The sequence below is a fragment of the Cherax quadricarinatus genome, chromosome 96, assembly GCF_038502225.1.
Source record: "Cherax quadricarinatus isolate ZL_2023a chromosome 96, ASM3850222v1, whole genome shotgun sequence".
Taxonomy (NCBI): Eukaryota; Metazoa; Arthropoda; class Malacostraca; order Decapoda; family Parastacidae; genus Cherax; species Cherax quadricarinatus.
In genome coordinates, this window is record NC_091387.1 from 9,688,055 (window position 1) to 9,706,210 (window position 18,156).

At 39.9% G+C, this 18,156-nt stretch overlaps 1 protein-coding gene across 6 annotated transcripts in view; it reads right to left on the minus strand.

Annotated features, from left to right (window-relative positions):
- The window catches only part of lds (transcription termination factor lodestar), a 251,928-nt gene that overhangs the window by 38,840 nt on the left and 194,932 nt on the right, over window positions 1-18,156 (minus strand). For 5 of the 6 annotated variants that reach the window (XM_070105078.1, XM_070105080.1, XM_070105082.1 and 2 more), the window contains exon 20: window positions 5,642-5,842. The exons of the other annotated variant lie outside the window; for it this stretch is intronic. In XM_070105078.1, the coding sequence (XP_069961179.1) occupies window positions 5,642-5,842 (201 nt within the window). The remainder of the gene's footprint in view (window positions 1-5,641; window positions 5,843-18,156) is intronic. 6 annotated transcript variants of the gene reach the window in all.

The following is an 18,156-nucleotide window of genomic DNA, read 5'->3' on the forward strand; positions in this document are numbered from 1 at the left end:
ACCCTACCAAATTCATCCACCAATCTCTGCAACTTCTCTTCAGAATCTCCCAAGAGCACAGTGTCATCAGCAAAGAGCAACTGTGACAACTCCCACTTTATGTGTGATTCTTTATCTTTTAACTCCACGCCTCTTGCCAAGACCCTCGCATTTACTTCTCTTACAACCCCATCTATAAATATATTAAACAACCACGGTGACATCACACATCCTTGTCTAAGGCCTACTTTTACTGGGACAAAATTTCCCTCTTTCCTACATACTCTAACTTGAGCCTCACTATCCTCGTAAAAACTCTTCACTGCTTTCAGTAACCTACCTCCTACACCATACACTTGCAACATCTGCCACATTGCCCCCCTATCCACCCTGTCATACGCCTTTTCCAAATCCATAAATGCCACAAAGACCTCTTTAGCCTTATCTAAATACTGTTCACTTATATGTTTCACTGTAAACACCTGGTCCACACACCCCCTACCTTTCCTAAAGCCTCCTTGTTCATCTGCTATCCTATTCTCCGTCTTACTCTTAATTCTTTCAATTGTAACTCTACCATACACTTTACCAGGTACACTCAACAGACTTATCCCCCTATAATTTTTGCACTCTCTTTTATCCCCTTTGCCTTTATACAAAGGAACTATGCATGCTCTCTGCCAATCCCTAGGTACCTTACCCTCTTCCATACATTTATTAAATAATTGCACCAACCACTCCAAAACTATATCCCCACCTGCTTTTAACATTTCTATCTTTATCCCATCAATCCCGGCTGCCTTACCCCCTTTCATTTTACCTACTGCCTCACGAACTTCCCCCACACTCACAACTGGCTCTTCCTCACTCCTACAAGATGTTATTCCTCCTTGCCCTATACACGAAATCACAGCTTCCCTATCTTCATCAACATTTAACAATTCCTCAAAATATTCCTTCCATCTTCCCAATACCTCTAACTCTCCATTTAATAACTCTCCTCTCCTATTTTTAACTGACAAATCCATTTGTTCTCTAGGCTTTCTTAACTTGTTAATCTCACTCCAAAACTTTTTCTTATTTTCAACAAAATTTGTTGATAACATCTCACCCACTCTCTCATTTGCTCTCTTTTTACATTGCTTCACCACTCTCTTAACTTCTCTCTTTTTCTCCATATACTCTTCCCTCCTTGCATCACTTCTACTTTGTAAAAACTTCTCATATGCTAACTTTTTCTCCCTTACTACTCTCTTTACATCATCATTCCACCAATCGCTCCTCTTCCCTCCTGCACCCACTTTCCTGTAACCACAAACTTCTGCTGAACACTCTAACACTACATTTTTAAACCTACCCCATACCTCTTCGACCCCATTGCCTATGCTCTCATTAGCCCATCTATCCTCCAATAGCTGTTTATATCTTACCCTAACTGCCTCCTCTTTTAGTTTATAAACCTTCACCTCTCTCTTCCCTGATGCTTCTATTCTCCTTGTATCCCATCTACCTTTTACTCTCAGTGTAGCTACAACTAGAAAGTGATCTGATATATCTGTGGCCCCTCTATAAACATGTACATCCTGAAGTCTACTCAACAGTCTTTTATCTACCAATACATAATCCAACAAACTACTGTCATTTCGCCCTACATCATATCGTGTATACTTATTTATCCTCTTTTTCTTAAAATATGTATTACCTATAACTAAACCCCTTTCTATACAAAGTTCAATCAAAGGGCTCCCATTATCATTTACACCTGGCACCCCAAACTTACCTACCACACCCTCTCTAAAAGTTTCTCCTACTTTAGCATTCAAGTCCCCTACCACAATTACTCTCTCACTTGGTTCAAAGGCTCCTATACATTCACTTAACATCTCCCAAAATCTCTCTCTCTCCTCTGCATTCCTCTCTTCTCCAGGTGCATACACGCTTATTATGACCCACTTCTCGTATCCAACCTTTACTTTAATCCACATAATTCTTGAATTTACACATTCATATTCTCTTTTCTCCTTCCATAACTGATCATTTAACATTACTGCTACCCCTTCCTTTGCTCTAACTCTCTCAGATACTCCAGATTTAATCCCATTTATTTCCCCCCACTGAAACTCTCCTACCCCCTTCAGCTTTGTTTCGCTTAGGGCCAGGACATCCAACTTCTTTTCATTCATAACATCAGCAATCATCTGTTTCTTGTCATCCGCACTACATCCACGCACATTTAAGCAACCCAGTTTTATAAAGTTTTTCTTCTTCTCTTTTTTAGTAATTGTATACAGGAGAAGGGGTTACTAGCCCATTGCTCCCGGCATTTTAGTCGCCTCATACGACACGCATGGCTTACGGAGGAAAGATTCTTTTCCACTTCCCCATGGACAATAGAAGAAATAAAAAAGAACAAGAGCTATTTAGAAAAAGGAGAAAAACCTAGATGTATGTATATATATATATGCATGTGCGTGTCTGTGAAGTGTGACCAAAGTGTAAGTAGGAGTAGCAAGATATCCCTGTTATCTTAGCGTGTTTATGAGACAGAAAAAGAAACCAGCAATCCTACCATCATGCAAAACAGTTACAGGTTTTTGTTTCACAGTCATCTGGCAGGACGGTAGTACTTCCCTGGGTGGTTGCTGTCTACCAACCTACTACCTACTACCTACTCTATCATATGTCTTTTCTAAATCCATAAATGCAATAAAAACTTCCCTACCTTTATCTAAATACTGTTCACATATATGCTTCAATGTAAACACTTGATCTACACATCCCCTACCCACTCTGAAGCCTCCCTGCTCATCCGCAATCCTACATTCTGTCTTACCTCTAATTCTTTCAATTATAACCCTACCGTATACTTTTCCTGGTATACTCAGTAAACTTATTCCTCTATAATTTTTACAATCTCTTTTGTCCCCTTTCCCTTTATATAAAGGGACTATACATGCTCTCCGCCAATCCCTAGGTACCTTCCCCTCTTTCATACATTTATTAAACAAAAGTACCAACCACTCCAACACTATCCCCCCTGCTTTTAACATTTGTCATGATCCAATCAGTTCCAACTGCTTTACCCCCTTTCATTCTACGTAATGCCTCACGTACCTCCACCACACTTGCATTCTGCTCTTCTTCACTCCTAAAAGATGGTATACCTCCCTGGCCAGTGCATGAAATTACCGCCTCCCTTTCTTCCTCAACATTTAAAAGTTCCTCAAAATATTCTCGCCATCTACCTAATACCTCCCTTTCCCCATCTACTAATTCCCCCCACTCTGTTTTTAACTGACAAATCCATACTTTCCCTAGGCTTTCTTAACTTGTTTAACTCATTCCAAAATTTTTTCTTATTTTCATTAAAATTTCTTGACAGTGCCTCTCCCACTATCATCTGCTCTCCTTTTGCACTCTCTCACCACTCTCTTCACCTTTCTTTTACTCTCCATATACTCTGCTCTTCTTATAACACTTCTGCTTTGTAAAAACCTCTTATAAGCTACCTTTTTCTCTTTTATCACACCCTTTACTTCATCATTCCACCATTCACTCCTCTTTCCTCCTGCCCCCACCCTCCTATAACCACAAACTTCTGCCCCACATTCTAATACTGCATTTTTAAAACTATTCCAACCCTCTTCAAGCCCCCCACTACTCATCTTTGCACTAGCCCACCTTTCTGCCAATAGTCGCTTATATCTCACCCGAACTTCCTCCTCCCTTAGTTTATACACTTTCACCTCCCTCTTACTTGTTGTTGCCACCTTCCTCTTTTCCCATCTACCTCTTACTCTAACTGTAGCTACAACTAAATAATGATCTGATATATCAGTTGCCCCTCTATAAACATGTACATCCTGGAGCCTACCCATCAACCTTTTATCCACCAATACATAATCTAAAACTACTTTCATTACGTGCTACATCATACCTTGTATATTTATTTATCCTCTTTCATAAAATATGTATTACTTATTACCAAATTTCTTTCTACACATAGCTCAATTAAAGGCTCCCCATTTACATTTACCCCTGGCACCCCAAATTTACCTACTACTCCCTCCATAACATTTTTACCCACTTTAGCATTGAAATCCCCAACCACCATTACTCTCACACTTGATTCAAAACTCCCCATGCATTCACTCAACATTTCCCAGAATCTCTCTCTCTCCTCTACACTTCTCTCTTCTCCAGGTGCATACACACTTACTATAACCCACTTTTCACATCCAATCTTTATTTTACTCCACATAATCCTTGAATTTATACATTTGTAGTCCCTCTTTTCCTGCCATAGCTTATCCTTCAACATTATTGCTACTCCTTCTTTAGCTCTAACTCTATTTGAAACCCCTGACCTAATCCCATTTATTCCTCTCCATTGAAACTCTCCCACCCTCTTCAGCTTTGCTTCACTTAAAGCCAGGACATCCAGTTTCTTCTCATTCATAACATCCACAATCATCTTTCTCATCATTTGCACAACATCCACGCACATTCAGACTTCCCACTTCGACAATTTTCTTCTTCTTATTCTTTTTAGTAATCTTTACAGGAAAAGGGGTTACTAGCCCATTGTTCCCGGCATTTTAGTTGACTTTTACAACATGCATGGGTTACCGAGAAAAGATTCTTATTCCACTTCCCCATGGATATAAAAGGAAAAGTAATAAGACCAAGAACTATTAAGATAAAATCAAAGAAAACTCCGATGAGCGTGTATAAATAAACGTGCACATGTATGTGTAGTGTGACCTAAGTATAAGTAGAAGTAGCAAGACATGCCTGTAATCTTGCATATTTATGAGACAGACAAAAGACACCAGCAATCCTACCATCATGTAAAACAATTACAGGCTTTCGTTTTACACTCACTTGGCAGGACGGTAGTACCTCCCAGGGTGGTTGCTGTCTACCAACCTACTACTACACTTTTAAATTTTACATGTCTAATGTAATTAACAACAGCAATACTGAGCACCTCTGCAAAAGCAGTGATTATGTGTGAGTGTGGTGAAAGTGTTGAATGATGGTGAAAGTATTTTCTTTTTGGGAATTTTCTTTCTTTTTTGGGTCACCCTGCCGACTTGTTAAAAAAAAAAAAATACTGTAGCTTATAATAGGTATACGGGAAGTACAATGCCTGCACTCTCAAGGAGAGGTTCAGGATATTAGCAGTTTGGAGGGATATGTTGTGTATCTTTATACGTATATGCTTCTAAGCTGTTGTGTTCTGAGCACCTCTGCAAAAACAGTGATTATGTGTGAGTGTGGTGAAAGTGTTGAATGATGAAAGTATTTGGTTTTTGGGGATTTTCTTTTTTTCTTGGGTCACCCTGCCTCGGTGGGAGACTGCCGACTTGTTAAAAAAAAAAAAAAATAGGTATAAATTTACAAGAAGTCTGAAGTAGTTTACAAGAGGTCTGTAGTAGTTTACAACAACTCTGATGTAGTGTACAATGGGTATTACCTTATTATTGCTCTTGCTTAGCAAACTTAACTTTGGAATAGTTCCTAATCCCATCATCTTTCTTTGCAACCATTTTAATTAGTGCATAATGGATAGCTACGAGATGCATTATAATTACAGAAATGTATGACCCAAATTCTTCATCAAGGAATCTTTCAAGAAATTTTTGGAAGGAGCTCTAACCTTGGAGCTCTCGTGAGCTTCTTGAAAGATCGGATTATCCATAGTGAGCACCCTCTCTTTCAATCTCTTATCAGCTTGAGCTTTCATCTCCGCTGCACTCGTTAAACTCATGTCTGCCATCTGCGACACAAGGTCCAGATCTAACCCCTCTTCACTGCTGTTTTCTAATCCATCTACTTCCTGAGTTTCTGTTTCTATCATCTGAAAGTTAAAAGCATAAGGTTAGGATAATCAGTGCTGTACTAATGCTAGTCCCATGAAAACAAAATTTCTGTAGCAGGTTAATTTAATGATTGTATAAAGAGCCTTCAACATCTGAACTTTTTCAAATGCCTTATAACAATACAGTGGACCCCCGGCTTACGATATCATTTCATTCTAGAAGTATGTTCAGGTGCCATTACTGAACGAATTTGTTCCCATAAGGAATATTGTGAATTAGATTAGTCCATTTCAGACCCCCAAATATACACGTACAAACGCACTTACATAGATACACTTACATAATTGGTCACATTGGGAGCTGATCGTAAAGCGGGGCTCCACTGTATTTAAATATCTTGACTGGAACAATACACAAGTAACTCACATGCAAGAGAGAAAAACTTACAATATTTTGGTCCAACAGTATTACTAGTTAGTAGTCCAAGCCAGACCAAAACATTATCACAGGTTTCTCTTATTTGTGGGTTACAGTGGTACCTCGGGATATGAACTTAATTCGTTCCAGAAGGCTGTTTGAGTGCCGATACCGAACTAATTTGTTTCCATAAGGAATAATGTGAATTAGATTAATCCATTTCAGACCCCCAAAAATACACTTACAAAAGCACTTACATAAATACATTTACATAATTGTTCGAGTTTTGAGCTGTTCGTATCCCGAAGTACCACTGTATGTGTGTAAAATTTATATAAATATAATAAACAACAATACAGTGGACCCCCGCATAACGATTACCTCCGAATGCGACCAATTATGTAAGTGTATTTATGTAAGTGCGTTTGTACGTGTATGTTTGGGGGTCTGAAATGGACTAATCTACTTCACAATATTTCTTATGGGAACAAATTCGGTCAGTACTGGCACCTGAACATACTTCTGGAGTGAAAAAATATCGTTAACCGGGGGTCCACTGTATATGCTAGATCATTTAAATGGCAATTATCCATAAGTCACAGTTGACAGGCTGATCTGAAAATGAATGTGTAAGAACAGAAAGCTCCAATATTTGATCTATCAGGTGAGGAAGTGTTAAAATGCCAAAAAGATTCTTTTTTTTTTTTTTTTTTTTTTTTTTTTAACAAACTAGCCGTCTCCCACTGAGGCAAAGTGACCCCCCCCCCCACAGGGGTGCTGATACTGCAGTTCAAAACTGCAAATATTCCCACTTCCCTTAGCAGGTCAGGATACTGGAGAGGCTGATGGTTTCCTCTAAGCTCCTATTTAGTCTTGTCTCCTTCCCTCCCCTACCTAATCCCCTCCAGTGATGAATCTAATTCTGGAAAAACATTAAAAATTCTGGAAAAAATAACTTCTACTGATAAAATAAGACCTATTAATATACCTCAAATATTTATATAATGTACCACAAAAAACTCGATCATTCTTGGAGTGTGAACAAAGTACCACTTATGAAGGGATTCAGGAAAACTAGCAAACTGGACTCGAGTCTTGGAGGTTGGAAGTACAGTGACTGCACTCTGAAAGACGGGTGGTGATGTTGCAGTTTTTAACTGTAGTGTAGGTGCACCTCTGGCAAGACAGTGATGGAGTTAATGATGATCAAAGTGTTTCTTCTTTTTTGGGTCACCCTGCCTTGGTGAGAAATGGCCGATGAGTTGATAAATAAAAATTTTCCATAAAAATGTTAACACCATTACAAGTACTATGATGTATTGAGTGTGGTGATTTGTGCCTTTGGTAATCTAAATTCTCAAAATATTTACAAATGCTGTGATGTGTTGAGTGTGTTGTCTTGGAGGTGTGCCAATCTTAAATCAATATGGATAACTAAAGTGTAATAAACACTTGGCAAATTTCAATAATAAGCCAGATGGGGACAAGAAATCAGAAGATTAATTAATCTGTATATTTTGATCCCTTTTTGGGATCCTCTTCAGACGATATATAATTCCATCACTGTCCTGCCAGAGGTGCACCTACACTACAGTTAAAAACTGCAACTGGGCCCCTACTTAAACAAGATGGGTCCTACACAGATGACAGCAAGGAAATGAGTGAGCTATTCAAGTCCCAATATGACTCAGTTTTTAGCAAGCCGCTAACCAGACAGAGTTGAAGATCAAAATGAATTTTTTATGAGAGAGCCACAAAATTTGGTTAACACAAGCCTATCCGATGTTATCCTGATGCCAAATGACTTCGAACAGGCAATAAATGACATGCCCATGCACTCTGCCCCAGGGCCAGACTCATGGAACTCCGTGTTCATCAAGAACTGCAAGAAGCCCCTATCACGAGCTTTTACTATCCTATGGAGAGGGAGCATGGACACGGGGGTCGTCCCACAGTTACTAAAAACAACAGACATAGCCCCACTCCACAAAGGGGGCAGTAAAGCAACAGCAAAGAACTACAGACCGATAGCACTAACATCCCATATCATAAAAATCTTTGAAAGGGTCCTAAGAAGCAAGATCACCACCCATCTAGAAACCCATCTATTACACAACCCAGGGCAACATGGGTTTAGAACAGGTCGCTCCTGTCTGTCTCAACTATTGGATCACTACGACAAAGTCCTAGATGCACTAGAAGACAAAAAGAATGCAGATGTAATATATACAGATTTTGCAAAAGCCTTCGACAAGTGTGACCATGGTGTAATAGCGCACAAAATGCGTGCTAAAGGAGTAACAGGAAAAGTTGGTCGATGGATCTATAATTTCCTCACTAACAGAACACAGAGTAGTAGTCAACAGAGTAAAGTCCGAGGCAGCTACGGTGAAAAGCTCTGTTCCACAAGGCACAGTACTTGCTCCCATCTTGTTCCTCATCCTCATATCTGACAGAGACAAGGATGTCAGCCACAGCACCGTGTCTTCCTTTGCAGATGACGCCCGAATCTGCATGACAGTGTCTTCCATTGCAGACACTGCAAGGCTCCAGGCGGACATCAACCAAATCTTTCAGTGGGCTGCAGAAAACAATATGAAGTTCAATGATGAAAAATTTCAATTACTCAGATATGGTAAACACGAGGAAAATAAATCTTCATCAGAGTACAAAACAAATTCTGGCCACAAAATAGAGCGAAACACCAACGTCAAAGACCTGGGAGTGATCATGTCGGAGGATCTCGCCTTCAAGGACCATAACGTTGTATCAATCGCATCTGCTAGAAAAATGACAGGATGGATAATGAGAACCTTCAAAACTAGGGATGCCAAGCCCATGATGACACTCTTCAGGTCACTTGTTCTATCTAGGCTGGAATATTGCTGCACACTAACAGCACCTTTCAAGGCAGGTGAAATTGCTGACCTAGAAAATGTACAGAGAACCTTCATGGCATGCATAACAGAGATAAAACACCTCAATTACTGGGAGCGCTTGAGGTTCCTGAACCTGTATTCCCTGGAATGCAGGCAGGAGATACACATGATTATATACACCTGGAAAATCCTAGAGGGACTAGTACCGAACCTGCACACGAAAATCACTCACTACGAAAGCAAAAGACTTGGCAGACGATGCAACATCCCCCCAATGAAAAGCAGGGGTGTCACTAGCACGTTAAGAGACCATACACTAAGTGTCAGGGGCCTGAGACTGTTCAACTGCCTCCCAGCATACATAAGGGGGATTACCAACAGACCCCTGGCAGTCTTCAAGCTGGCATTGGACAAGCACCTAAAGTCGGTACCTGACCAGCCGGGCTGTGGCTCGTACGTTGGTTTGCATGCAGCCAGCAGTAACAGCCTGGTTGATAAGGCTCTGATCCACCAGGAGGCCTGGTCACAGACTGGGCCGCGGGGGCGTTGACCCCTGGAACTCTCTCCAGGTAAACTCCAGGTAAAAGGAAAACATGAATATACAGTGGACCCCCACTTAACGATCACCTCTCAATGCGACCAATTATGTAAGTATATTTATGTAAGTGCGTTTGTACTTGTATGTTTGGGGGTCTGAAATGGACTAATCTACTTTACAATATTCCTTAGGGGAACAAATTCGGTCAGTACTGGCACCTGAACATACTTCTGGAATGAAGAAATATCGTTAACCGGGGGTCCACTGTATAGGGAAAGTTATACTTACCCAGTACAAGGGAGTGGCACATGGTAGGACATGTCAAATAGGGCTTGAGGTGAATCTAAAAATTTGGGTATGAACTTCTGTTGTGCTATGTGATTCCTGATTTTGTGCTGGCATTCTATATTAGTTTGGGCACTGGTATGTACAGTGGACCCCCGCCTTACGAACGCATCGAGTTACGTTAAATCCACCATACGAAGCATTTGATCGCAATAATTTTGCCTCGTCTCACGATAAACTCGTCTTACGTGATTCGTCCGGGACGCGTCCCACGTGTGGCCCCAGCACCAGTGTTTACAAACCAGCCAGTGCGGTCGCATCTATGCATATATTTGGTAGATTTCACATTATCCCAGTGTTTTTAGTGCTTGCAACTGCAAAATAAGTCACCATGGACCCCAAGAAAGCTTCTAGTGCCATCCCTGTGGTAAAAAGGGCGAGAATTAGTATGGAATTGAAAAAAGAGATTAAGGAAATATGTGCAAAGTGGCTTGAACTGCAAACCTTCACGGATGAAAATCACCCTGACACAGCTACTGCAAGCCGTGTTGACAACCTGTACAATGACAATGTTATGGCTCATTTTAGGAAAGTCTTAAAGGAACGGGAGGTACAGAGCTCTATGGACATACAGTGGACCCTCGACTAACGCTATTAATCCGTTCCTGAGAGCTCATCGTTAGTCAAAATAATCGTTAGTCAAGTTAATTTTCCCCATAAGAAATAATGGAAATCAAATTAATCCGTGCAAGACACCCAAAAGTATTGAAAAAAAATTTTTAACACATGAAATATTAATTTTAATACACACAAACTGAAGAAGACATGCACAGTTACATGACACTTACCTTTACTGAAGATCTGGTGATGACTGATGGGATGGGAGGAGGGGAGAGTGTTGATGGTCTTAGTGTTTAGAAGGGGAATCCCCTTCCATTAGGACTTGAGGTGGCAAGTCCTTTTTCGGGGTTACTTCCCTTCTTCTTTTAATGCTGCTAGGACCAGCTTGAGTCACTGGACCTCTGTTGCACAACATATCTGCCCATAGAGGCCTGTACCTCCCGTTCCTTTATGACATTCCTAAAGTGTTTCACAACATTGTCAGTGTCACCATTAAACACTTGTTCAGGTTTCAGTCCTTCACTGTCTATGTACTCCTTGAATTCCTGCACATATTTTTTAGCTGCTTTTTGGTCCAAACTGGCAGCCTCACCATGCCTTATCACACTATGTATGCCACTACGATTCTTAAATCTCTCAAACCAACCTTTGCTGGCCTTAAATTCACTCACATCACAACTAGTTGCTGGCATTTTTCTAATTAAATCGTCATGCAACTTCCTAGCCTTTTCACATATGATTGCTTGAGAGATGCTATCTCCTGCTATCTGTTTTTCGTTTATCCATACCAATAACACTCTCTCAACATCTTCTATCACTTGCGATCTCAGTTTCGAAAACATAGTTGCACCTTTGGCAAGAACAGCTTCCTTGATTGCCGTTTTCTTGGCCACAATAGTAGCGATGGTTGATTGGGGTTTTGTGTACAGCCTGGCCAGCTCGGAGACATGCACTCCACTTTCATACTTAGCAATGATCTCTTTCTTCATATCCATAGTAATTCTCACCCTTTTTGCTGTAGGGTTGGCACTAGAAGCTTTCTTGGGGCCCATGGTGACTTATTTTGCAGGTGCAATCACTAAAAAGGCTGTGATAATATGAAATGTTCCGATTGTATGCTTGGAAGCGACCGTGGTGGCTGGCTGGCTTGTAAACACTGGCCAGAAGTGGACGCGTCTCAGACGGAAGGAATAGTGTTGGTCGAGTTTTTTAGCGTTAATCGACGCAAAATTTTTGCGATAAAATGTATCGCTAGTCAGATTTATCGTTAATCAATGCCATCGCTGGTCGAGGGTCCACTGTATTTGTTGTGAGATCAAGAGGTCCAGTGACTCTCAAGCTGGTCCTAGTGGCATTAAATGAAGGGAAGCAACCTCGGAAAAGGACTTGTTACCTCGAGTCATAATGGAAGGGGATTCCCCTTCCAAATAATAACTTCCACACTCTCCCCTCCTCCCATCCCATCAATCATCACCAGATCTTCAATAAAGGTAAGTGTCATGTATTCTATTCTTAGTAGAGTAGTAATTGTGCATGTCTTCTTCAGTTTGTATTAAAATTAATATTTCATGTGGTAAATTTTTTTTTTTTTCATACTTTGGAGTGTCAGGAATGGATTAATTTCATTTCCATTATTTCTTATGGGGAAAATTAATTTGGCTAACAATAATTTCGGCTTATGATGAGCAATCAGGAATTTATTAATATCGTAAGGCGGGGGTCCAACGTACTTTTTGAGGGCGAATCAATATATTTTTTTTTATTATTATTATCATCACACTGGCTGATTCCCACCAAGGCAGGGTGGCCCGAAAAAGAAAAACTTTCACCATCATTCACTCCATCACTGTCTTGCCAGAAGGGTGCTTTACACTACAGTTTTTAAACTGCAACATTAACACCCCTCCTTCAATATCTATGAGTGAATATTTCATGGATGGTTAGCATAACAGTCGTGCTTATAACCTTGCAATATTTGTAGACTCACATTAACAGAAAGTTCACAGGAGTCACAAAACTACCTATCTGTTGTCGATTAGTAAGTAGACACCTGAAGGATGTTTCCAGGGGTCAATGCCCCTGCAGTCCAGTCCAATACCAGGCCTGTTACATCAAGACCTGATCAACCAGGTTGTTACTACTAACTGAATGAAGTTTAACCTATGAATAGCAGCTTGGTTGACCAGAAACTGACTCGAGAACTTATTAAGTTCAGTCTTAAAAATAATAAGGGTCTATTTCTGTTGATGATCTCCCCCTTCTTATGTTTGATAGGAGGCATATGAAGGGGTTTTCTCATTAGAAATAAGCAATATCAGGAACACTGGGGAACAGAGTGCACCAACAAGTACCAGATGCTCTCCATACAACAGGGGAGAAGTAAAAAAACTTTTGAGGGAGATTTTTTTTTTTTAATGAACTGGCTGTCTCCCACCAAGGCAGGGCAACCTAAACAAGAAAAACAAAAGTTATTCCTTTTAACTTTAGTAATTTATACAGAAGGGGTTACTAGCCCTTTGCTCCTGACATTGTAGTTGCCTTTTATGACATGCACAGCTTACACACGAAGTTCTTTTCTACTTCCCCATGGAGTTTTGATTGAGCTGGATACATCAAAAGCAATGGGACCTGACAATGTGTTACCATGGATTCTGCAAGAGGAAAAAGATTCACTGGTTGAACCATTATGATCTACAATAAATCAATGAATACATGACAGTTGCCAGAAATCTGAAGACAGCAAACATACTACCTATACAGTCATGTGTTACTTAATGATGGGGATACGTTCTGAAAAGTGTCGTTAGGTGATTCTGCCACTGTGCGAACGTTAGAGATGTACGACGCTGCTGCCAATGTAACAACATACTGTTTTACAGTAAACTATTTTTCTAAGTAGAAAGAGAACACTCTAGAACAACAATAAAAAGTACAGCATACTAAATACATAAACCAGTAACACCGTTGTTTATCATCATTATCAAGTATTATGTAATGTAAATAATTGTATGTGATATACTTGTCTACAATTGGCAGTGCATGGGACCACTGTCCCATGCACTGCTATTTGTATAAATGACAGTATATGCGGTCAATGATGCACCACATATACTGCCGTATAAGAGGTCTGTCACTGACTGAAATGTCGTTATATAGTGCATATTTGGAGTATACCCGGAGGGTGCTCTGAGGTCAACACTCCCGTAGCCCGGTCCACAACCTTGCCTTGCAAGACTGCATTTATGAAAGAAGGCAGATGAGCTACAGACTAGATTCTCACACTTGCATACCTTGCAAGGTAATGAAGCATATTGTCATGGGGAGTAGTAATAGTAATAGTAGTAGTAGTATAGTAGTAGTAGTAGTATAGTAGTAGTAGTAGTATAGTAGTAGTAGTAGTAGTAGTATAGTAGTAGTAGTAGTAGTATAGTAGTAGTAGTAGTAGTAGTAGTAGTAGTAGTAGTAGTAGTAGTAGTAGTAGTAGTAGTAGTAGTAGTAGTATAGTAGTAGTAGTAGTAGTAGTAGTAGTAGTAGTATAGTAGTAGTAGTAGTATAGTAGTAGTAGTATAGTAGTAGTATAGTAGTAGTAGTAGTATAGTAGTAGTAGTATAGTAGTAGTAGTAGTATAGTAGTAGTAGTAGTATAGTAGTAGTAGTTGTTGCAACCCCTGAATGGGTTGCAATAATGATTATGTATATATATAATTATTACCTTTTCATTTAATTTTATATTGCTTATATTTGCGATAATAGCTAAATCGTAAATGTATTGTTTTATATTGTTATTTGACGTAGTTTCCTTTGTTAGGTAGGATGTAACATAATAAGTGCTCAGTTCAAGTCTTGATTGTCAAACTACTGTAATTATCGCTCCTTGCTCGTTATATTGCCGGCTTCTTGCTGGGCGACTGCTGTCCACGGAGCTATCACGTGATCGAGGGGGGGGGGTGTCCTCACCTCGCCTAAAGTATTCAGTCTGATCTAGACTCTCTTGGTGGTTGGACAGATTGTCTGTCTCATTATTCTTGTTAGTTCTGTAGAACTCTGTTCACAGAACATTGTATAGACTTAGTGATTTTCGACGTTGTATTGAGGTTCTCTCTCTCATAGACACTGAGTAACTCAGGACCTGAGCTGTAACTTCTCACTTAACTTGTACTGGTATCTGTGTATTATCACAGTCGGGGATTTTCTTACGCTGAACTTAGATTCAGTAGTATGGGAGTTTTGTGACTTTTATGGAGGATCTGCAGATGGTCCCTACTTAGTGTCGTTATATTATCTCCTTGTTCCTGATTCAGTGTCGCAGTTGCTTGTTATATTGCTATTGGGCTTAGCATTCTTTTTATTGTTCAAGCAGACTGTTCTGATTGCCAGTTGGTCAAGAAGTTAGTTTATGTGAGGACTTTGTCAGTCACTTGTTTAAGTCTAGTTGAGTCGTTAGACATAACGAACTACTTGGAGCACTTACACGCATACACAAACTTGTACATATTTGTAATATCTTATTAAATGTTAATGTACCAGACGGTACTTAAGAATTATAAATGTGATATGTGCTTTCAGCACAATAATACTGTAAACGAGAGATGTGATATTATTTTGATTACTGTGATTAATTTAATTTAATTTGATAATATACCTCTAGACAACTTAATGATTAATAAATTTATTAAATTTTAATTTCTCTAGTTAGTAGCCTACCAGTTGTAATCCTGAAGCACTATTGAATAATACTGAATTTTAATGGATAATTGGACAAGGATACTGACTGTACTTGTTACGAAAACCCAATAACAGGCTGGATGCTAGAAGGGCAGTCCTTTCTAGTATTCACTGGAGATCTCTAAGCTTTTAGAATCGCGTTTTTTGTAACAAATGGGGGCCTGTCCGGGATGCTCTTGATTCAAGGTGTTGGAGAAATTGTCCATTTTGAAATACTAGTAACTGATGATCAAACACTCTGAGTACTTTCCTAATCTGAAGACTTTGAGTTTAGTCTTGTACAACATGCCAGGTGGATTTATGTACCTGACTGAGTCTCTTGATCCAAGGAGATGAAAATACTGTTTATGAGTTCTAGCTCTAAGACAACCAACACTAAAATTCCTATTAGGATTATAGTCTCCAATAATCACTCTCTCGTAGTACAATTATTTTCGTGATGTATGCCAAAGTGAAACAGTTAATTGATACTCTGACTTTGTCTGAGTTAAGTACATTAAAACTTCAGACGTGTTGGCAAGTAGCCAAATATCTCGGTGTGACGTATAACAGGAATTACACCGCAGAAACTGTCAGAGTGTTAAAGATATATTGTTTCCTGCTCATACAGAGATGTCTGATTATGATTCAGATTCAGAAAGCCTAGTGTCACAATTAGGAAGTATGACTATTTGATGAAGAAGAAAGAGCAACTAAGGCAGAAGTGAGCCTAGTGTCTGAGCCTAGTGTAGATCAGTTCTCGCTCACACCTTCCCTCCTAACTGTTAGCATGACACAGCCTAATACTAGTACAGTGTATGCTACACCTGTATCTACTTATCCTAGACCAGATCTACTCTCTAGAGATGCCTGAACGAAGTGTCCGACCTAAGAACCGTCCAGACCATGTTAATTTCCTTACTCCTCCATTACCCACTAGTCCTATCTCTCAGGAACAGTTTGAGAGGTTGGAACGCCTCATTATGTTGCAAATTGCACAAATAGAGGCACAGAGGAAATTAAACAAAGAAGATTTCCAAAGAGAAAATGTTCGTCTGGGAAGACAACAGACTGATATATCACAGGACCCATTTAATGTGCAGAAAGCTGCATCCATGGTTCCTAAGTTTTTTGAAAGTGACTTAGACACCTATTTTGATGTGTTTGAGAACCAGGCACGTGCTATGAACTGGCCACGTAAGCACTGGGCAACATTGTTGCATACAGCGTTGACAGTAAGAGCTCAAACTTGTACTGCTGCTTTACCATTTGCCAAGTACATTAGTTATGACGCTGTCAAACAAACTATTCTAGAGACATAACTTGTTACCTGTAAGTTATCAACGAGCATTTCGTACGTTACAACGACGACAAGATCAAACTTGTGTAGACTTTGCTCGTGAGAAAAAAGTTGCATTTGAGAGACGGTGTAGAGCTGCTAAATGTAACAACTATGACAGCCTTGTTCAGTTGTTACTACACGAAGAGTTTAACAATTGTATGTCTGCTGACATACAAGAATATCTGATCAATCATACTACCTCGGATATTCTGGAAACTGCAGCATTAGCAGACAATTACGAGATTTCTCACAAACTTGTACGTACTAAAAAACAGAAAAACAAGGTAACTAAAAGTTGTCCTAGAAACTGGCAACCTAAATCAGCTGCTCATTGCCGGCCTGATGTACCTGCTACTGTAACTTCTCGTATCTTTACCAGGAAAACTCACAATCCTGAATCTGTCTCTGTGGCTAGACAGAAATCTGATATCGAGAAGAAGAAAGTTAAATGTAACTATTGTAACAGAAAAGGACATGCTAGAGAGTATTGCTATAATTTAGAAAGAGATACGAGAAGCAGTCATGCGGCTGGCGCCCCCACACAAGTCGTATCCTCTTCCGAGCAACAAAGGCACCAAAATCCTAGTAATACCTCTGATCCTACTGTTTTAGATAATGTTACTCAGGATAGATGACTAGCGTCAGAAAGTGTATCTGACGAAAAGATTCGTTCAGCCATGGGTCCTTACTTTTCGAGATGTAAAGTAGGATTTGACGAATCACATCTAACTGAAATAGTTACTTTCAGAGACACTGGCAGTTATCTCATGTTATTAAGAGAAGATGTACTGACCATAACTGACGATACCTATACCAAGATAGATGTATTGTTAGAAGCCTATGGAGGGGCTATTATAAAAGTGCCTCTGCACAAAGTTTATATTCAAACAAGCTATTATACTGGTTATATTTCAGTGGGTATATCCAGTGGTGTATTTCCCATCAGGTCAGTGGACTTGTAGATAGGGTTGTTGAGGTGGTTCGGACATGTAGAGAGAATGGAGCGAAACAGAATGACTTCAAGAGTGTATCAGTCTGTAGTGGAAGGAAGGCGGGGTAGGGGTCGGCCTAGGAAAGGTTGGAGGGAGGGGGTAAAGGAGGTTTTGTGTGTGAGGGGCTTGGACTTCCAGCAGGCATGCGTGAGCGTGTTTGATAGGAGTGAATGGAGACAAATGGTTTTTAGTACTTGACGTGTTGTTGGAGTGTGAGCAAAGTAACATTTATGAAGGGGTTCAGGGAAACCGGCAGGCCGGACTTGAGTCCTGGAGATGGGAAGTACAGTGCCTGCACTCTGAAGGAGGGGTGTTAATGTTGCAGTTTAAAAACTGTAGTGTAAAGCACCCTTCTGGCAAGACAGTGATGGAGTGAATGATGGTGAAAGTTTTTCTTTTTCGGGCCACCCTGCCTTGGTGGGAATCGGCCAGTGTGATAATAAAAAATAAAAAATATCCCATCAGGTCAGTGGACTTGTTGATAGGGAACGATATCCTTCATGCTGGTATATGTAAAGAACCACTTGTGATTGATAATAGCACTGATGATAATTATGCCATTGAAGCTTGTAGAG